At 41.8% G+C, this 22,268-nt stretch overlaps 1 protein-coding gene across 1 annotated transcript; it reads left to right on the top strand.

Annotated features, from left to right (window-relative positions):
* The first annotated feature begins 350 nt into the window (after positions 1-350).
* LOC145794798 (F-box protein At3g07870-like) lies at positions 351-15,699 on the top strand. The gene is made up of 2 exons (XM_082877156.1): positions 351-1,533; positions 15,129-15,699. Exons 1-2 carry the CDS (start codon positions 364-366, stop codon positions 15,447-15,449), a joined length of 1,491 nt encoding a protein of 496 aa, XP_082733282.1. The 5' UTR covers positions 351-363; the 3' UTR covers positions 15,450-15,699.
* Positions 15,700-22,268: the final 6,569 nt, after the last annotated feature.

The following is a 22,268-nucleotide window of genomic DNA, read 5'->3' as shown; positions in this document are numbered from 1 at the left end:
CATCTCTTAGCCTATACTCTACCCACACTGTCCCTTAATTCATCCCACTGTACAATCTATTTTATCTCAATCTCCTCCTATATACTAATTTATATAATTTTTTAATACACATTTTTTTCTTAAAAAGTTAAAAAGTTATTCCAAACAACCATATTTTTTTCCTTAATTTTTTAGCCCAAAAAATTAAAAACTGTACTTATTTAAGACACCCCAAACAACTCTTTTATCTTATTACCTTATGTAGTCAATTTTATCATTTATATTTGAAATCCATCCATTTTTCAATTGCTAACATAAATAACAGTTGGGGCATCACTCTTTTCTAATGATTGAGAAACAACAATGTCCACCAAAGAAGACACCATGATGAAACAGAGCATACCCAACAAGAAGAAGAAAAACTCCATCCCAAAAGAACTTCCATCCCAAATCATTCTCGAAATCCTTTCAAGACTCCCCATCAAAACCCTATTCCTTTGCCAGCTCGTTTCCAAACACTGGCTTTTTCTCATCTCAGACCCTCACTTCGTCAATCTCCACCTCTCAAGATCACCAGTCAGCCTCTTGCTCAAACCCTTCTACCACAACCGTGGATCGAACCAACTCCACTTGGTTGACCTCCAAACCCTCCATAAAATCCGTCCCCGCGAAGCCCAACTAAAACTCAACCCCAAAATTAACTTCCCACTTCTTGGACGCCAAATCGTTAACTCCTGCAATGGTTTGCTTTGCTTGTGTAATGATAATTCTGAAATTTTCGTATGCAATCCAATTCTGGGTGACTACATTACCTTACCATGTCCAATATATGATCGAATTTACTATGATCGTACTATCAATGCTTTCGGTTTTAGTCCCAAGACTAACAAATACAAAGTGATACAGTTTGTTCTTCAACGGGTTGTCGAGTCTTTTGATCCCATTACTGAGTTTTGTACTTATCGTGATGAGGCAAAGGCTAAGATTTACACAATTGGTGAAGGGTTGTGGAGAAACATAGGAAGTGTTCCTTACTATTTGACAAATCGCTCATTCAATTCTTTCGTGAATGGAGCTGTTCATTGGCTTAATTGTCCAGATAGTCCCGACTTCATTTGTTGTTTTGATTTTGGCAGCGAGGAATTTCGGATTGTCCCTGAACCTCCTGAGTTTAGTCTGCATAAGGAGTTTCCTGATCATATTCGCCTAGGTGTGCTACGAGATTGTCTCTCAGTTTGTGATTTTTTTAGTCCTCTTCGTATTGATATATGTTTAATGAAAGATTATGGGATCAAGGAGTCTTGGAGCAAAGAGTTGGTAATTGAAAGTGGAATTGGTAAGAGCGGGAATTGGGGCTCTTATGAGCCGATTATGATGCTAAAGAGTGGGGAAATCTTGATGCTTTTTAACAAGGATGTTCTCATGTTGTATAATCCTAAGTTGGGTAGTTTTAAGAAGTTAAATATTTATGGGATCAAATCAAAATTTTATGGGATTGCTCATATTCCGAGCTTTGTTTCTCTCAAGGATGTTGCCAAAGGTGAAAGCTTGATGGTACATTTCTCTCTCTTTTTTGTTTTGTTTTGTGAAGGTAAATTTTTGAAATCAAAATTGTTTGAGTTTCTATTACCTAATATGAAAGCTCTTGAATGTGTTATAATTGGAGAATGTTTGTGTTCTTTTTTAAATTTGTTTGTTAAATATTTTTGTTGTCTAGTATTTTAACTTTGTTGAAATTTTTGTCTTGAACAAAATTGGCTAATGTGGTTTCGAAGATTCTGTATTACTTCATCATGCTCAAAAGATGTGTAGCTTTTAATTCTCCTTAAAAATGTTGGAGATATGACACAATTTCTTGAGGCCTAATGCTTTTATGTTATTTGTTGATGAATATGTTTTTGAAGAATTTGTGACAAATTGTTAGGATAGTGTCTTAAATTTAGAGCCTAAGAGGCCTTTCTGCAAGCCATAGAGAACACAAGCCTAATGTTTGAGGAAAGGCCAAAATAGATTCTTGCTTCTTGTTTTGTTACCTTTACAGGAATCCAATGGTAATGCCCCCCAACCCAATTATTTTTTTGTGGTTCTAAACCCATATATATATAATAGTGTTTTTTGGGGTTTATCTGAGAACTCATTTATGTAAAAAGGAATGAAGCCTGGAAGAGCTTGGAGCCACGTTTTACCATCATGTTCTTCACCACAGTGAAATATTCTTGATTGTCTTTGCTCATGGATGTAGGTTTTTGACAGAACCATGCAAAGTCTATTTGCTTTGTTTGTGTATGCATTCTGTAACATTTCTCTAGATTCATAGTTTATCTCTGTTTTGCATTGCAACAGAACTGTTTTTATTTATTTATTCATAAATTTTTGTACCCACAGTTTATCCCTGGTTTTGATTTTTTTTTTTTTTTTTTTTGGTTGTGTGTTTGTCCCTTTTTCTTATATCCACAAAATATCAACTATGGCATGCTAAACAACTATTTTGTATGCTATGCTTATTGTTCCACCATTTGAAGATGAAAAGACAAAACAAACCTCAATTTTGGATAAATGTTTATTGAACAAGGTCTTGTAACCCTTGTTGCAGTAAAAACCATTGTATGGGTGCAGAGTAGTTTGACATTTTGCATGCAAATTGTGGAAGCTAATCTGATTCAATGAAGTGGTGGATTGATCTTGATGTGAATACTTTAAGAAGTGATGAAGAACCAGTCACAGATATGCAAAATGATTATTCATATTGCTGGGGATTAATAGGGAACTATGACTAAGTGTAAAGCATAGTAGTCGCCCTGATCATTGTTTTGTGTGATGGACATTACATATGTTGCAATTGCACTTCCCTTTTCACAAACACTTGATTGTGAAACCCGGTGTTGTAGCATATGGCTGATTCTTGAAAAAGTGATGGCATTTTAGGGAGAAAATAACATCTTGTCCTTACTATCTTCACAAAACAAATCAAAAGTATTCCCTTAGATATTCAAATTTCAAAGTATTAAACTTCTGCATTGGATTGCTTTACTATTGTTATTATTATTTATTATGATAAATTACACTAAACCTCCTTCAACTATATGACTCATTTTTGAGTTGTTCCCCTCATGTTTAAAACTCAATACTTCACCCCCTTTATGTATGTGAATTATAAATGTTATAAACATTGTTAACAGAAATTATTAATTTACTATTGTAGCCTTTGATCGTTATCTTCTTAAGCCAATGCCATCTCATTACCAAGTTAAATGCATAGCCATGGCTGCCATGGCTGTTGTGAGTCATGGATGGATGGCGATATCCGAGACCTTGAGCAAATCATCTCCCCTTCCATCCTCTCACCTGTTGCCTTCCCTTCTCACCACTGCCCACATGTTCTTTTCCCCTTCCAGCCACCTCTCCTTCCCCCACACCGGCCGCCTCTCTTGCCTCATCCAGTCCCTTTAGTCAATTGTGACCACCAACCACACTTTCCTTTTTCCCCACCCTCCTCATTTTCCCTCCATCACCCAATTCAACATCCTCCTCTTACCCTCAATGTTGCCCACGACCGTTATCCATCTTCCCTTACCTCTTCGTCCTTCCCCTTTTCCTCTCATTTTTTTTTTCCTCTGTATGATTCATATATGTATGTATACGGGGAGCAAATATTCCGGCAAGCCCGTACTCCTTTCTTCCAAGCTTCGTTTCTATCTGATCACCTGCGTACACAAAAGCGGTGAGCTACCCGGCGGTGTGTGGCCGGAAAACCCCTCCGACGACCAAGTTAGCACACACCTTGGGATAGAGGGAGAGAGAGGAGAGAGTTTGAGGGTAAGAGTTTCTTACCAGCGAACAACTCGGCTTAGCCCTCACTTGACCGGTCCTTGTTCCGTGAAGCACCGCCTTGTCAGTGCCTAGCCTTGATCGAGCAACACTCTCTAGACAGGCCCAAAACTTCCACGGCCCAATGTGTTCAGCCCAAATCTGTCCGGCCGTTACCATGGCCCAATTTCAGATCATAAATCTCCCTCTCAATTGCCCCTTAATTCCATCCACAAAAGCGTGACTGGGATTACATATTCCGACCGGGATAACACTTCCTCGGTCCTCAGAACGCGAATCGGCAACCGGGCTAGTTGACTCCTGTCTACGAAATTTGTCCGATTTAGCTCCTCGATTGACGTTCTCTTCTTCAAAAATTGCCCGGTTGTCTCCTCAACTCTTCGACCTGTCCCTTCAGTTCTGACGTCGTCATAAATGGGGACACGTGGCAGGCTTCCATTAGACCTCGAGCAGCCAACCTAGCCGTTTGCCAGAATTTGAATTCTTGGCGGTTTCTCCATCTATACATACAAGCCCCTTCTCCCTCATTTCGCTCCTACTGCCTCTTTGTAATCCGACGCTTCAGAGCTCAAGCATCTTCCTTCAAACCTTATCTGCCATTCTTTGCGTTTGTGCTCGAAAAAACAGGCCTTCCATTGGTAAGTCCTTTATCCCATGTCATTTTCATTTGATATTTCTTCCTCTTTGGTACCAAATCCGTAGGTTTTAGGGCCTTCCCCACCCACAACCTTCAATGCCCCTTAGTTTCTTCATTTTTCTTCAAATTGTTCTTCATTTTTCCTGAAGAACACTGAGGATCTGGGGCTGACCGGGTTCCAGATCTTCAATTGATCCAAGAAATCAGTTTAACCGAGCAAATAAACTGTTTGCTATAATCTTAGCAAAAACCGGAATGGCCACAGGACTTGGCCGCTCGACCGGGCTAACAACTGGTCCGCTTGGGCGATCGTGCTCCTGGTTAGACTTTACGACCGTGGTGGTTTGGCACAATCCATGACCAAGCTAAAGTCAAGCTCGTTTTGCATGACCACGCTTCCTCTTATGTTTGCCATCCTTTTTCCTGCAGAGTCCAAGGGGACCAAAGACCAATTCTGAGGCTCATAAGGACCGAACTGCCACCCATTCCTAGTCTGTGCCAAACCACCTCGGCCGAGCTAGATTAGTCGACCACATGGGGAAATTCGGCTTCCTGGTGGATACTCCGGCTGCGCTAGCTGCGTTCAGGGAGGAGTACGGCATCCCAGCCGACGTCCACCTTGAGCTCGCAGAAGAAGAGACCACGCCTTGGGGCAGATCAGAATAATGCCCCTTCACTGTGCTGTCCATCATCGAAGGAGGCCTCCGTTTCCCGCTCAATCCACTAATCACCAAATTTTTGCGCCGCACCGGGCTAGCACCCACTCAAGTGTCCACCAACACCTACCGGATAGTAAACGGTGTGCACGAATTAAACAACCGGTTAGGCATAAACCTAGGTTTAGCCGAGATACTGCGGCAGTACACCCTGGGGCACACCGGCGATGGCCTCGCCTACTACCTTAAGATTAGGCCGGGTAAAGAAAAAATTGTGACCGGCACACCAGACAAGGACTTGCATGATGACGATTTCTTCTGGGTGTCTGGCAATTATGAAACAGCCGAGGTACCGGGCTGGTTCATAAGCAAGAACTTTGGTTCCACATGTAAGCTGTTCAAACTTGCTTGGTTAGCTTACTTTCTTCATAGTTCTGTACTTAACCATTTTTCTTGTTTCTTTTGCAGCAATCCAGGCCTTGCAAGCCAACTACCAATACCCCAACGTAGAAGCCATCAAGACCGCGCTTCGCTATTGCGACCGAGATTACAACGAGTTGCTCGGTTACACTCCAACCTACAAATACTCTACTCCCCGCCGGAGTAAAGTTACAGACTTTCTCTGTGCTCCATCACCTCCTCCAGATCCAACTTTGCCAGACGTTCCACTAATCCGGTTGACAGAAGAGCAAGAGATGGCCAAACGAAGCCGAATCAAAAACCTGCTCACCGTAACGTCTGCCGAGATACCGAGCGTCGTCATCCGCTCGCCAGCCGCTGGTCAGTCAAGCGGCGCCGTGGTCGCCCTAGCTTCTCCAGCTGCCAGGCAGTCAAGCCAAGCAACACGCCGGGCTGGCAAAAGAGCTCGGGCGGACCCGTCTGCCGAGCTGATTACCGAACTATCCACCGAGCAACCTACCGTCACAGTTGACCCAACACCAATCTGGCGTCCGCTACTCAAGCACTGGGGTAAAGACATCCCGGCGACAGCTTCGATCAAGGGCGACAAAGAGCACTTGCTCGCCTACGATCTTTCCAAGGCCCTTCTCCTACCGAGCGACGTGGTCGGCAGTGACCACGTCCCTAACACCCAGTTGGTGAAGTCGTCTGTCAAGTCCATGGCCAGGGTAAGCTTCAATCTGCCTCTGAAATTTTCACAAGTGTTTGCACGGTTTCTTCTCTGATCAGGTTTCCTTTTTGCAGGCCATCCAAAAATAACACTTAGTCATGGAGCGCATCCACCGACTTCGGGAAAAGGCAGCCGACACTGCCAGCCAAGTCCAAAGCCTCCAAACCGAGCTTGGCCAAGCAAAGTCCTCGCTTGAAATCGCCAACAGCGACAACAACCGGTTGCTCGGCCAACTCGACGAAGCCGAGAAAAAGAGGGACGAGCTCCAGGCCGAGCTGGACGCGCTCAAGAAGTCCAGGGAGAAGGATTGTGAAGACGCCAATAATGCCGGCTTCAAAGAGGCAGAAGACAGCTATAAAAAACAAGTCTTCGCCACCCAGGACATATATTTCAAAGCTGGATGGAAGGATGCCTGTCAACAGCTCGGTCAAGGTCCTGACACTGACGTGTTTGCCTCTCCACCGGCTGTCTTCTTACCGACCTACCTCATTCCATACGCCAATGACGTCTTCAGCGCACTGCAAGCTGAGGCCGAGGAAGGACTCGAAGAAGCCGAGGCAGACGCTGAGGGAGATGACCAAACCGAGCAGGAGCAGCCCGGCCAGACTGGAACCGGTGTCCAGGACCAGACAGCAACGGTCAACCTGGAAGCGGATGAGGAATTCCCAGACCTCTCCCCCTTAGCTTAGTTTTCTTTTTTCTTTGTCTACAAATGTAACTGGGCTAAGTTCCCCACCTTTTGTATTAACTTTTTATCAATGAAAAGCTTTAATTTCATCAAGTGTTTGCACGATTTTCTCCAACTCTATCTTCAGCAAAACATCTCGGTTTGAACCACCTGGCCTAACCGGAATTCACATCACGGTATAAGTAGCAGAATTGAACTTCTTCAATTGGAATAACCATCTCGGTTAGAAGAACAAAGTTGAACAAATCACCAAGTCTCTCAACCAGAATAAGCCATCTCGGTTGAGAAACCTAAGCTGAACAAAACATCAACTTATTCAACCGGAATAACCATCTCGGTTGGAACAACAAAGTTGAACAAATCACCAACTCTTTCAACCGGAGTGAACCATCTCGGTTGAGAATACCTAAGCTGAACAAAACATCAACTTTGCCAACCGCCGTAAACATCTCGGTTGGGAATCCTAAGTTGAACAGGTCATCAACTCTTCCAACCGGAGTAAATCATCTCGGTTGGGAATCCTAAGTTGAACAAGTCATCAACTCTTCCAACCGGAGTGAATCATCTCGGTTGGGAATCCTAAGTTGAGCAAGTCATCAACTCTTCCAACCGGAGTAAATCATCTCGGTTGGGAATCCTAAGTTGAGCAAGTCATCAACTCTTCCAACCGGAGTGAATCATCTCGGACGGGAATTATAAGTTGAGCAAGTCATCAACTCTTCCAATCGGAGTAAATCATCTCGGTTGGGAAACTCAAAACAGAGCAATAATCAAAATGCCAAAGTAAAGAGGACACTTCTATATATTGACAAAAAGAATTACATTCTGAAGTGTAAGCCAAAAAATTCCTTTGCACAAAAAGAAAGCTAAAGCTAGAAATAATACAGTTTGAGGTTGGCCGCATTCCATGGCCGAGGTATTCCTCTACCATCCAGATCCTCCAAGTGGTATGCCCCCTTGCCCGCCAGACCGGTTATCTTGTAGGGTCCTTCCCAATTTGCCCCTAGTTTGCCTTCACCTGGCACCAGGGTGTTGCCCATAACTTTCCTCAAAACCCAATCACCTACTTTGAACGGTCTGGGGTGCACCGTTTTGTTGTACTTCCTTGAGAGCTCTTGTTGGTAGGCGGCCACGTGGATGAGGGCCTTCTCCCGACGCTCTTCCACTACGTCTAGTTCCAGGGCGATGGCCTCGGCGTTCAGTTCGGGCTAAAAACTTTCACTTCTGAGGGTGGGCATGCCAATTTCCAAAGGTATGACCGCCTCCATGCCATAAGCCAAAGCAAATGGAGTTTCCCCGGTAGATCGCCGCGGGGTCGTTCGGTATGCCCAAAGAGCGATGGGTAGCTCCTCAGCCCATTTTCCCTTTGCCTTCTCCAGTCGTTTCTTCAACCCATCCAGGATGGTCTTGTTTGATGCCTCGGCCTGACCATTGGACTGCGGGTAAGCCGGAGTAGAGTTATAGAATTCAATCTTTAGATCTTCACAAAATCCTCTGAATAGGCGACCGTCAAACTGGGTGCCATTATCAGAGATCAAAATCTTGGGGATGCCAAACCGCGTGACCACATTCTGCCAAACAAACCGCTTCACGTCTTTCTCCTTGATTGTTGCCAAGGGCTCAGCTTCAACCCATTTGGTGAAGTAATCTGTGGCCGCGATGAAGAACTTCCAGTTGCCTGGTGCTGTTGGTAGCGGCCCAACTATATCTAGCCCCCACATTGCAAAGGGCCAAGGACTAGTGAGGGGAAGAAGTTCCCTGGCCGGTTGGTGAATCTGATGGGCGAATTTCTGGCACTTTTCACACTTGCAGACATATTTTTGTGCGTCGGCCTGCATGCACAACCACCAGTAGCCCTGCGAAATAGCCCGATAGGCCAGGGACCTGCCCCCTACATGACTGCCATAGATGCCTTCGTGAATTTCGTACAAGAAGGCCTCCACGCTACTCGGGTGCACGCACTTCAGATAAGGACCGGTGAAGGACTTTTTATACAACGCTCCAGATGGAGAGAGCCAAAACCGCTCTGATTTCACCCGGACTTTGTGCGCTTCTTTCTTGTCGACTGGCAGAGTCCGATCTCTGAGAAATAGGGTTATAGGGTCCATCTAGGAAGGACCTAGCGCGGCGCAGAATACATCCGTCTGCCCGGCTTCCTCTATGCTTGGCCGTGGAAGGAATTCAATTAACAGGGGGTTAGAAGATATACAATCAACCATTGAAGCAAGGCCGGCCAGCTCATCAGCTCGGCTGTTCTCTTCTCGGCCAATCTGTTGAACTCTGATTGCCTGAAATTGCTTGATGTGTTCCCTGACCAGAGCTTGGTACTTTTCCATTCTGTCATCCTTTGCTTCATAAATCCCAGCGACTTGGTTAACCACAAGCTGGGAATCACTGTACACCATTAGCTTGGAAGCCTTCATCTGAAGGGCGCTCTTGAGTCTGGCCAAAAGTGCCTCGTACTCAGCCTCGTTGTTGGATACTAGGAAGCCAAGGGTGATAGAATGTTCAATAGTTAGGCCATTCGGCGAGATAAGAACGATACCTAGCCCGGCACCGTGACGGTTCGACGCTCCATCAACGAAAAGTGTCCACATCTCCCCCACAAAGAGCTTCCAACATTCTGAAGGGTCCTGAGAGTTTCGAAGGTCGATGAGATCACGATTGTTCGGCTGTTCGGCTGCACTTTCTGTGCCGACTGGTTCCACTTCAGCCCCCCTTGGTGATTCGGCACCGGACTCGGCAAGTTGATCTACAATGCCCAAGTCCGTAGGCGAATCTCCAGGCTGTGGTATTATGCCGGCCGCAGGCTCTGTGCTGAGTGCTTCCACTTCTTCCCCTCTTAGTGATTCGGCACCGGACTCGGAAAGTTAATCTACAATGCCCAAGTCCGTAGGCGTATCTCCAGGTTGCGGTATTATGCCGGCCGCAGGCTCTATGCTGAGTACTTCCACTTCTTCCCCCCTTTGTGCTGCGGTACCGGACAGAGCAGGTTGGACGGTGATTCCCAATTCCATTATCGCATCACCGTGCGGTGGATTTGTACAAACTGAGGGTGTGCCGGAGGGGCGCGCAAAGTCCGCGTCGCCAACTCTATCAAGTTGTTGTGTCTCGGTCGTGCTTGCGTTCACCTCATCATCTGCCACGGCAATGTCGGCCGGGCACACCGGATGAGTTCCAGGTGAGAATTCCGCAATGAAATTGGCCAAGGTCTGGGCTTTTATAGCAGTGCGCGGCTGGAACTTAACATCAAATTGACCCAATTCGACCGCCCACTTGAGAATTCGGCCAGAGAAGTCTGCCCGTTCAAACAAGGCCTTAAGGGGGAATTCGGTCAAAACGATGATGGTATGGGCGTGAAAATAGTGCGCCAACTTCCTTGAAGCCATCATCAATGCTAACGCAAGCTTTTCCAACGGCAAGTATCTCGACTCTGCCAGTAGCAAGGTCTTATTGACGTAGAAGAATGGGAGGTGCTTAATTCCTTCAGCTCGGACAAGCACCGCACTGACTGCATGCTGTGAGACGGTAAGGTAAAGATAGAGTTCCTCGCCTGGCTTTGGTGTAACCAACAGTGGTGGAGAAGACAGATACTCCTTGAGCTCGGCCAAAGCCCGGTCACAATCTTCGTCCCACGAGAACTTTGATTTCAATGCCTAAAAGAAAGGGCGGCAGCGATCTGATGACCGGCTTATAAATCGATTAAGCGCGGCGGCCATCCCGGCCAGATGCTGCACGTCCTTAGTCGAGCTGGGCTGCTTCAAATCTTGCACGGCACTGATCTAAGTGGGGTCTGCTTCGATGCCTCAGTTCGTGACTAAGAATCCCAAAAAAATTTCAGATCCCACGCCAAAGGCACACTTAGACGCATTCAGGCTCAGCTTGTGTTTTTGAGAATGGAGAACATTTCGGCCAAGTCGGATAAGTGGTCTCCTGCATGCCGGCTTTTAACCACCATATCATCAATGTAGGCCTCCATTGTCCGCCCAAGCAAAGGAGCAAACATCTTGGTCACCATCCTCTGAAAAGTTGCCCCAGCGTTCTTCAAACCAAAAAGCATGACTCGGTAACAGAAAAGTCCCCTTGGAGTCGTGAAGGAAGTAATCTCTCGGTCGGGCCCATGCATGGCAATTTGGTGGTAGCCGCGATAGGCATCCAAGAAGCTGAGCCGATTATGCCCAGCCGTCAAGTCCACAAGCTGGTCAATGCGGGGCAAAAGGAAGCTATCCTTCGGACAAGCTCAGTTGACTGTCTTGTAATCGACACAAACTCGCCACTTCCCATTCTTCTTGGGCACCACTACTGTGTTGGAAATCCACCGAGGGTAGTGCACTTCCTAAATTGCTCGTGCCTCAAGCAAGTTTTTCACTCCCTCTACAACTACCTCGGCGTGATGCAGCGCCGATCTCCTTGTTCGCTGAATGACTGGCTTTGCTCTGGGGAAGACATTGAGGTGATGGCAGATAAAACTTGGATCGAGGCCAGGCATATCGTAAGGCGACCATGCGAAGACTTCGATGTTTGTCATCAAAAACTCAACCATCTCGGTCCTTTCTTGGGCCGTGAGACTGGAACCGAGCAGGAAGAACTTATCCGGCTTCTTCATATCAACTCGCACCTCCACCAATTCCTCAACAGCTTTGTCCTCTGCCTTGGTGCCCACATCGTCAAGAACTCCCCGGTCTTTCGGTCCTTCTATCATTTGAATGAAGCCTTTGGCAGCCCGGCTCCCGTTCACTGCCACGAAGCACTGTTTGGACATGACCTGATCTCCCCAAATCTCCTCGATTGCCCCCATAGCCGAGGGGAATCTCATCACCTGATGGTAGGTCGACGCTACGGCTTGAATGGCGTGAAGCCATCCCCTTCCAAGGATTAGATTGTAAGTAGAAGGAACTTGCAACACCCAGAACTCCACTTGCTTGACCACGGATCCCGCTTTGACCGGCAGGATAATCTTTCCCAAAGGCCACTCTGGTTGTGAGTGGAAACCAACCAGTGGCGAAGTTGCCGGAGCCAAGTCTGTCTCCCGGAGCTTGAGCTGCTTGAACGCGTCGTAATACATGATCTCGACCGAGCTTCCTTGATCGATCAAGATCCGTTTGACATCGAATTCCTTGACGCGGAGTGTTACTACTAAGGCATCGTTGTGCGGCGTCTGAATACGCTCTAGATCCCTTGAGGTGAAACTAATCACATCTTTCTCTACGGTCTTCCCCCTCTTGATGGCAGGCTGTACCGACAAAACCTCCCTCATATGTTTTGCCCTTTTTATCATACCTCGGAGTTCGCAAACACGCTCCGGTTCCACTATGCCGTGGATGACATTAATAACTCCTTATGGTGGCGCATCTCGGTCATCCTGTCCCCTGGGCTCAACCGGAGCCTGGTTCGCCTTTACGCCCCCATCAATGTAAAGGTCTAGGTGTCCGGTCGCGACTAGCTCTTCCAGGTGTTGCCTCAAAGGCAAACAATCCTCAGTCCGGTGGCCTCGCTCCCGATGAAATGTGCAACGATACCGCGGATTGTAGCCCTTTTGTCCATCACCCAACTTAGCAGGAAACCGGACATACTCCTCGTCTCGGATTTCACTAAGTATGCGATAGATTGGAATCTTGAAGACCGTGGTTATGCCAGTCCTTGCCTTCAAGCTTCTGTTTGCCTCCGCTACGTCATCTCGGGAGTAGTCATCCCGGTCATTCCGACGTCCTCTACCCCAGTTTTTGCGATTCGAGCCACGGTTCGATTCCTCTGCTCGGTCACTTGAGCGGCTGGACTCTTGCCCAACTGTGTGCACTTTGCCTGCTGTCTTCTTGTTTGTTGCTACCGGAGTTGCCTTCACGGTAGATGCTGACGCATCATCCTCGACTCAGATGTGCTCATTGATGCGCTGCATGAGCTGGCCCATGGACGTCGGTTGGTGCATGGTAAGCGAGTCCCGCAGTCTATGTCTGACCGGGAGACCACGCTTGTATTGAGTGATTGCAAGGTTGACCGGGCAGTCCAAGATCTCATTGAAGGTCTCCCAATATCTGGAGTTGTACGCCTTCAATGTGTCGCTCGGTTCCATCTTGACACTCAGTAGGTGATCAACTTCTTTTGGTGTTTTGGTGTTGGTTTTGAAGCGCATGACAAAGGCTTCGGCCAGCTGATGCCACCTCTCAATACTCCCCTCCGACAGTCTTTTAAACCACTTCAAGCCCAGTTCGCCCAAACTTGACGAAAAGATGAGGCACATAAGAGCATCTTTCCGCCTATGTCCGGTCATGACCTGTCGGAAATGACTTACATGCATGTAGGGATCGGTCTTCCCGTCGTACAATGTGAACTTCGGCTAGTGGAAGCCCGACGGGAGAGGTGTTGTTTCTATTTCTAGGGAGAAAGGGGTGGCACTTAACCTTGCCAAATCTGAATCCACTAGGAGTGGCGCTGCTTGGCGAGGTGGAGGCATTCCGACCTCCTCGCTGGCGTGAACCTCGTAGGATAACCGCTGGAACGCTGGTATCCTCTGAGCTTCCCGCCGGCGAGCTCGCTGCTTTAAGACCGCTCGCAAATCCTCTGAATGAGCGGAGTAAGAGTACCTCGACGTCGTCACTGGACATGAGGGCTGGTAAGTGCTATCTTGCGCGCTAGACTTCTCTACATGCACGTCGGAAGCACCAACCTTGTAACTTCTGGTAATAGAAATGGACGAAGTGCGTCGCTGACTCTGACCGCCTGAACGGCGGGGTTGGGTGCGCTCATTGTGGTCTCCCACTCCAGCTACACCCTTCCCCTTAACATGCCACTTCAGCTCCTCCATCTCCGCCGCCATTCGCCGGATGACGGCGTCCTGGTCTCTTAGCTTGTGTTCCAGTCGTCTAGCGTGCGATTCTCTCCGTCGCCGATGACCGCCGGGACTCCGTGAATGACCATGACTTCTTCCGTGCTTATCCCGCGCGTCTCCCGACTGTCCTCCTGGGAATGTCTCCATGTCCCCCATCGGAGTAATGGTGGGGTGTCCCTCTCTCCGTCTGCCTGACTCCGGAGTAACTCCGTCGATGGCGGACAACGGAAACTCATCATTGTTCACCATGGACGGCGATCAGATGAGCGTGGAAGACAAGGTTTTATCTGCAAAGTTCCCACAGACGGCGCCAATTGTGCGGGGAGCAAATATTCCAGCAAGCCCGTACTCCTTTCTTCCAAGCTTCGTTTCTATCCGATCACCTGCGTACACAAAGGCGGTGAGCTACCCGGCGGTGTGTGGCCGAAAAATCCCTCTGACAACCAAGTTAGCACACACCTTGGGATAGAGAGAGAGAAAGAGAAGAGAGTTTGAGGGTAAGAGTTTCTTACCAAATGTTCGTCCGTCCGCTTATGGGGGGCGCAGACATGCTTATATACCCTCTGCGCCCCAAATCTACTCCGAGTGATCTCTCGACACGTGGCTCTGCTATCCCATCCGTCAGCACAAATCTTGCTGAGCATCACCTAATCACAACTGCCAGCCTACTATGTTGGGAGCTCGGCAGCCGGTCAACATTATCTCGGCTACCAACGGCCATTCCACGCTTGAGCCCAAGCGCTCCATAACCGAGCTACTCTAGGCCATGTTCAATACCGACCGTGCTCGGCTACATTCCTGCAGAGCCGAGCTCGGCTCAGCTCATGCTGGTTGGACGTCGGCACTCCCACGAAGCTAACTCTCGAACCGTGGAGCCCAGTGAGGCAGCGAACAACTCGGCTTAGCCCTCACTTAACCGGTCCTTGTGCCGTGAAGCACCGCCTTGTCAGTGCCTAGCCTTGACCGAGCAACACTCTCTAGACAGGCCCAAAACTTCCACGGCCCAATGTGTTCAGCCCAAATCTGTCCGGCCGTTACCACGGCCCAATTTCAGATCATAAATCTCCCCCTCAGTATGTATAGATAAACATATAATGTTGAGGTCATGTTTGGCTATGCAAAAATAAGTAGTAAGGGTATTTTTGTCCTAATGACTCAATTGGTCAATTATGTGCCACTCACATGGCATGCTTCTATTTAAAACCCTAACAAATTGTTAATAGGAGTTTAGTATCGAAAGATGAAACTATGAGGGGGTTAAGTGTTTAGTTTTAAACAATAGGGGGCAACTCAAAAATATATCATAATTGAGGGGGTTTAATGTAATTTACCCTTATTATTATTATTATTATTATTATTATTTACTGAACTTGTTCAAATTGCAGGAGAGGAAAATTCAAAAGCAGAGGACAAGTGATGCCTCGAAGATATCCCAATTGATGGAGGGACTGTATGATGCAGTGCGGAGACAGAGGAATGAGCTGACAATAAAGCATACAATCATAGTGGGAAATTCACAGGTCTTGGAAGAGGACTGTCTTGAGAAGTTGAAGATGCTCCCCGGGGTCACACAAGGAGATCCATTGTACTTGTTTGGCATGGAACTAATCAAGAATCCCTTCAAAAGGGAGGTGTTTGTGGAGCTGCCTAATGATGAGTTTCGGGTAGCTTGGATCAAGATGGAGAAGATAATGCCTTATGGCTAAACACTACCTCATCCCTTATCCAGCACATTACCCTGGTTATAAGACTCCCCCTTCTGGTAGTGTTTGATTTTGTGGTGGTGGTTGTGTAACTTGTATTATGGTGGTTGTGTAACTTGTATTATGTGTTTTGTAGACAGTTCCTTTTACTTGCTGTATTGTAAGTTAATGGATGTTTGGTTCTTCAAATCACTGTGGATGCTATTTGCTATTTTGTGTGGTTTTTGTAATAGCTAAGAAGACTTTATGCATATTTTGTACTCTTAAACAAGTTCAAGTTCAACTATGATGTGTATGTAGTTTACATTTACCATTGGCTAAAGATGAAAGACTACAAAAACATAGATGGTGCAATGCAAAGCAACTCTGCCGCTGATAATTATGTGAAAAATAGCACATAAATGAAAAAATATATAAAAATAAACTAACTGAAAATCAGTGGAAAAAACTTTGTAATTGATTGCATGTGCAATCAACTGTTTATCCTTTGAAGGCTTTTATACATATTTTTATTTTTTCATACACTGGTAATTGTTTTGGTAAATTTCAAGAGTGCTTTAATGGATTGGTATAGTGTTCAGTTTGTCATGGTCTCAATCATCCATAATCCATTAAAGGACGAAAATGGTGAATATACCAGCATTCTTACAAATTTGTGAATTTTATAATGTAGATTTTGCTAAAGTTGATTTGTAAGTTGTGATGATTACTTTGTCTTTATGGTGTATTGATTGGTCAGATTAGATTAGATCTTATTGATTGGTCAGATTAGATTAGATCTTGTGATTTTTTTTCAATTATATTTTCCACGTTTAAAATTGTGAGCCTATTTTTTGTGTGAATAATTTAACTTTTGGTTTAATTTTAAAAACTCAATTCTGTTTTCAAATCATGATTTAAATCAAAATTTATAACCAAAATTTTTTTAAAAAATAATTTTAAATTACTTTCAAAACTCTTTTTCTTCTCTTTTTTATTTTATATTATTATTATTAATCAATTAATCAACCATTTTTTTCTCTTATCTCTCCTCTCGCATTTTATATATCAATCAATCAAAAAAAAGGACAAATCGTCTCAAAACTATTTTCAAAACTCATAATCAAACAAATTTTTTCTTTTTAAATCATGATTCAAAAACTCAAAACTCAAAACACAACTCCACACTCAAATTATAATTCTACAACTAAACCACACTGAGCCTTTTTTTACATTTGCTATTTAAATTATCTGATTAAATTAATCAACTAAATAATTTCAAAGCATATTCATATTAACAAATCTAATTGTTTTCTAAAAATAAATAATAAATAATAGCCTCTCACACGCTTTTTTATTTATTAATTATTATATATTTGTTTTCGGTTTTATTTTTATTTTTATCCTTATGTCTTAAAAAATATGATTGATTAAGTTGGAGTTAAGCGCAGACAAACATTGGATTGGTAGGGTATAAGTTAGAAATTTCAAAAAATCTCCCATGCCTATGCTTTGTCTGACTCAACTTCAGACCTAAAATATGTAAGTTCAATCCTAAAATGGTATTATAATTCAACCCATCTAACAAAATTATATATTAATGAACATTATAAAATTAAATCAGAAAGACCATTTCATTTCCAACTCTTATCCAAAATTTTGTTTAAATTTAGGAGTTGTTTGTGATGCTCTAAATAAGTACACTTTTTGACTTTCTATGAAATATGAGTTGGATTTGAAGTGATGTGATTGAGAGGTGATGTGACTTAAATAAGATGATTTGACTCAAATAAGATAGTGACTTTTTAATTTTTTTTAGGAGATGCCAAACCTAACCTTAGTCCTCGTTTAAAAATTGACTATTTTAATTGACTTTTTATTTTTTATGAAAAAATATGTAAAAAAATTAAGAGAGAATGATGTGATAACTTATAATAACTTTTTGATTTTTTTACCAAAATCTTAAATACTCAAACGAGGCCTTAGGTAAAACTTTAAATAAAGTATTTATTTAGGATTTGACAAGAGCCAAAAAAACTATAAAAATGTCAAAAAGTAAACAAATTTAATTCTATTAGCAAAATATCATATCATACGTATCAATAAATTTTTTTTTTTTTTCTTTCAACTACTTGTTCAATTAAAAAAGCTTTCAAAGCATATTAATCATTTCAATAAATTAAATTAATTCATTAAAATTTAGAGAAAATATATATAAAAAAATAAAATAAAAAAATCCCACGATATTTATACCTAGGTGAGGTGTTAATTTCAAAACCCTTTCATTCTATTTACTGCATACAATAATGACCCGGACCCCATTTTCCCTCCCACTCCCTTGACCCCCTCTTAACATGATTGACCAATTTTTTTTTTATTTTTAATTCTCCAATCACCACCCCACGTATGTGTGGGTGGGGGAGTGGGGAGGGGGTGGTGATTAGAGGGGACTCAATTATGACCCAACTGCTAATTTCATGCCTCTTTTGGATGTGCCTTGCCTGCACTTATATCAATGTATGGCAATAGTTTGATCAAGTCAAACATTCACGAATGTCTATTATATTATAATGTGAATTTGTGTAGACAAAAGCATGTAACATTAGGGCTGGTCGTGGATATACTTTTGACGGTTTGATTTATGATTTGGATTCGTTTGCTTGTTTGTAATTTGAAAAAATTGAACCCGCAAATCACCTGCAATGCAGTTGCAGTTTGTGTGGATAGCGTTTGTGAATGTGTCGACGGTTGCGGACGGTTTGTGGATTGAACTTTTTCTTTTAAAAATTTATTTTTTGACTTTTTTTTTTTTTCATTTGTTAAATATTTTTGATTGCGGGAGATTCAACATTATCCTCTATTAAAACTAGATTACAAAAACTTAGAATGAAATTAAATAAAAACTAATATAGAAAAAAAAAATCACATAACTAGATTTGTAAAAAATTAAAAAAATTTCAATTGAATAATAAGTATTCTAACTAAGGCAGTATATGATATTATTATAATGTTATAGATTTGATAATCAGATTAAAGCAAGTGAGACAAGAAAAAATTAGGATTACATACTTACAAAACTTACAAGAAAATCTGATAGTTCAAATTAGAAAATAAATAAATAAATAAAACTTATACACAGATGTCGACAAGTGAGTGCGGGTGTGGATAAAACCCGCGACCCGCCCGCAACTCGTAAAATAGGAAAATCCTAAATCACATCCGACTCTAACAATTTTACGAAACTACCCAAATAGACATGAATAGTTCGAATTGAACAATTTTTATAAATTGAATAACCCTATACACAACCGTATCTACCATTGTTTATTTCCCTAAATTACCTTTACATGTTTACATATCTCAATTCCTTGCTAATTGCTTCTCACCTTTTTGTTTGCAATCATGATAGAGGTGGGTGCTACATCATTAGTGGTAACTCTAATTAGAGCTCCTACTCATTTTCCTTCCCTTTGTGGCATGGATGATGGGACAATGGGTGACTACTCTTTGATGGGACTCACTCCGAATTTTATCTCAATTGCCTTCTTTTGTAATGTTCTATTTTAATAAGTTAATTATTTTAATAGATTAAAATATTTATATTTGAGAAGAGGGTTAAATTTTTTTATAATTAGATATAATATTTATAAGAGAAAAAGTAAAATAATTATAATTAGATGTGACATTTTAAATTGTTTTGGAAAGTAGGTTAAAAGTTAATTTTTTAGTTTTTTTTTGACTTTTTTTGAAAAAACATGTATAAAGTTAGAGAGGTGATACAACCCAAACAAGGTTAAAAGCTAAAAAGTGACTTTTAACCAGGACCCCAAAAGAAGCCTTTGTCTTATTAGTTATTTTAATCTATTTTGTTATTTTGTGAATTTTAACATATTATTTGAATTGTACTTTTTAAAGAAAGTTGATTAGTACATACTCGTAAGAAATAGAGCTAATCGGACATCAATAATCTTTTAATCAAAATATATTTATGTTTAAAAAAATGAATGATATGTGTAATTTTGAATGTTAATCTGAATACAAATATAGTCTTATTAAAAGGCCATCAATACCTAATCTTTTTTGCATGTATATATTACTTAACGAATTTTAAAAGTGAACGTCTAAAAATAATCAAGACAGAACTTGAAGTGGATCCCACCAAAAGAACAACAGTGATTGTTGTACAGTAATATGGCTGACGACATTAGGCAGTAAGGCTGAGCAAGGAATCCGTATAATCCGCAAACTGAACCGATCCAGTCCAATCTAGTAAGTTTGGTTTATTTTTTGAATCCGTAATTCGGTTATGGATTGAAAAATTAAGGAACCATCACTACAAGAAAAAACACTTTTGGCGACCACCTATTTTTTTTGGTCGCAAATAGTCCACTTTCTGAGACTAAAATTTAACTTTTCGCGACCACAATTTTTTGGTCGCGGAAAATCACCTTTCGGCGACCAAAAAAAAAAGTTGGTCGCGGAAAGTATACTATTGGCGACCAAAGGCTTTTTTGGTCGCGGAAGATCACCTTTTGGCGACCAAAAAAAAAGTTGGTCACGGAAAGTATACCCTTTGGCGACCAAAAAAAAAAGTTGGTCGCGGAAAGTATACTATTGGCGACCAAAGGCTTTTTTGGTCGCGGAAGATTATCCTTTGGCAACAAAAAAAAAAAGTTGGTCGCGGAAAGTATGCTATTGGCGACCAAAGGCTTTTTTGGTCGCAGAAGATCACCTTTTGGCGACAAAAAAAAAAAGTTGGTCACGGAAAGTATACTATTGGCGACCAGAGGCTTTTTTTGTCGCGGAAGATTACCCTTTGGCGACCAAAAAAAAAAGTTGGTCGCAGAAAGTTATGGCGGGATAAATTTTTAAAAAAAATGATACTACAGTAATTACATGCTATTTTTCTATTTAGGCATTAAAAGTTTTATAAAATAATATATAACCCAATTTTTATGGGTTATATATTTTTTTTTGCCAAACATGAATAAGAAGTACGTTATTGGCAGAGTGGATTGGGTGCATGGTGACTCCTTGGTCAGGAGTTCAAGTCCCAGGGAGCACAAAAGAATTATTTTTTTTGGGTCAAGGCGCTGACTTTTGGCGACCAACTTATCTTTGGTCGCTAAAAGTTTACTTTTGGCTAATATGAATTGGACTTTCCACGACCAAAAAAGTTGGTCGCGAATGGTCACTTTTAGCGACCAAAGGCTTTTTTGGTCGCAGAAAACTATTTGTGACGAGGCTTTAGCGACCAACTCGCGACCAACATATTTTGGTCGCGAAAAGGTTTTAGCGACCAAATATGGTACTTTTCGCGACCAAAATGTTGGTCACGGAAAGTGTTTTTTCTTGTAGTGCATATTTCAGGGATTGGTTCTGATTTTTAGTTCACAATTTCATATTAGAACTAATTCAGACCATTTGTCATGTATTCTATGTTTTGTGATTTAAAATAATTATTCAGGGATATAAATTTCATGATTTCAATATCTCCTGTGAAGTCATGTTTCTTTAGTTTTTGATTGGTAAGGTGAAGTGAAAATATTTGCTCGTTTTGCTATGCTTTAGCTAATTTTTTGTTTGTTTGTTCAATGTATCGCTATTGTGTTCCAATCTTTTGGTAGGAAGTCTGTAATTTAGAGTAGCTTTAACAAATCTTCTAAGAATGAAATGCTGGCATTATTGTCGGGATTTATAAAACGCCAAGAGTATTTGCTTTTGTCAAGATTTGCCAAAATCATCGAAAAAATGCCAAGACGACTTTTTTTTTATAGCATTTTTGAGACTTTTATCAGGATTTAAAATATGTCGGGAAATTTTTTTTTTTTCTTCTTATAGTGGCATGTTGAGATTATGTAAAATCATAGTGTCAAATCAATTCGAACCACATTTAAATGATTTGATTCGGATTGATTCTATGATTTAAACGAATTAATTTAGTTTTAATTTTTATAAAGCCATAGATTAGACAATAGATTAATTTTAATTTTACCCAAACCAAATCAATTCGCTTACCCTATAAAGTAGGCGATCGGGTCCATCCACCCACACCAACGAGCTTTAAAATATTTGTTCTATACCTTAGAAGTTTTAGATAATAACAAATTGACCTCAATAAAAAAAAAAAAAAAAAACAACAATAAAAATACATTAATTAAAAGTCAAAATTTTTACATTCCGATTGGAGGTGATTTGAGAAGAAATAATGAAAAAAGTGAACTCTTTTTTCAGGTTTGATTTATAAGTTGGGTGAAAAATGATGAGAAATTGTAAAGGAAAAAAAAAATTCTCCTGTCAAGCTTATTTTATTTTTCATCAAAAGTGATGAGATTTAGTGAGAAATAAATTAACTGCTTATAAAATATTAAGAAATTATGATTTAAATTGACAAATTAAAGATTCAGAGGGTTCATTTTGTTACAAAAGTTAAATTTTGTTTTTTTTTTATTATAATTTTCTCAAGTTTCAATGTTAGTAATTAATTTTAAAAAAAAAATTCCCATAAAATTTGTGAAACTTTGCAATCATTACCAAATTGAATGATCCTGTTCTTATAAATTTCTGGAGTCGCCAAGGTATAATAACAAATATTAGAGACATGGGTAATATTGACACACATTACACATGCCAAACACTAGTGAAAAATCCACTTTAACAATTGTCTAAGGCATTAGGTGGGATATATATATATATATATATTTTTTGGTTGATGAGAGGTTCATACTTTGTAAAATAATTTGGTGAGAAGTCGAGAACATTTTGTTTTTAGTTTTATCTTTTGTTTTTTTTATCTGTTTGAGTTTTCGTCGACTATCTGTTCAAATTTATACCTATCTATTA

This window comes from Camellia sinensis, chromosome 7 (assembly GCF_055761805.1).
Source record: "Camellia sinensis isolate YWXY chromosome 7, ASM5576180v1, whole genome shotgun sequence".
Lineage (NCBI taxonomy): Eukaryota > Viridiplantae > Streptophyta > Magnoliopsida > Ericales > Theaceae > Camellia > Camellia sinensis.
Note: the sequence above shows the minus strand (reverse complement) of the source record. Positions and strands in the feature narration are given on the sequence as shown.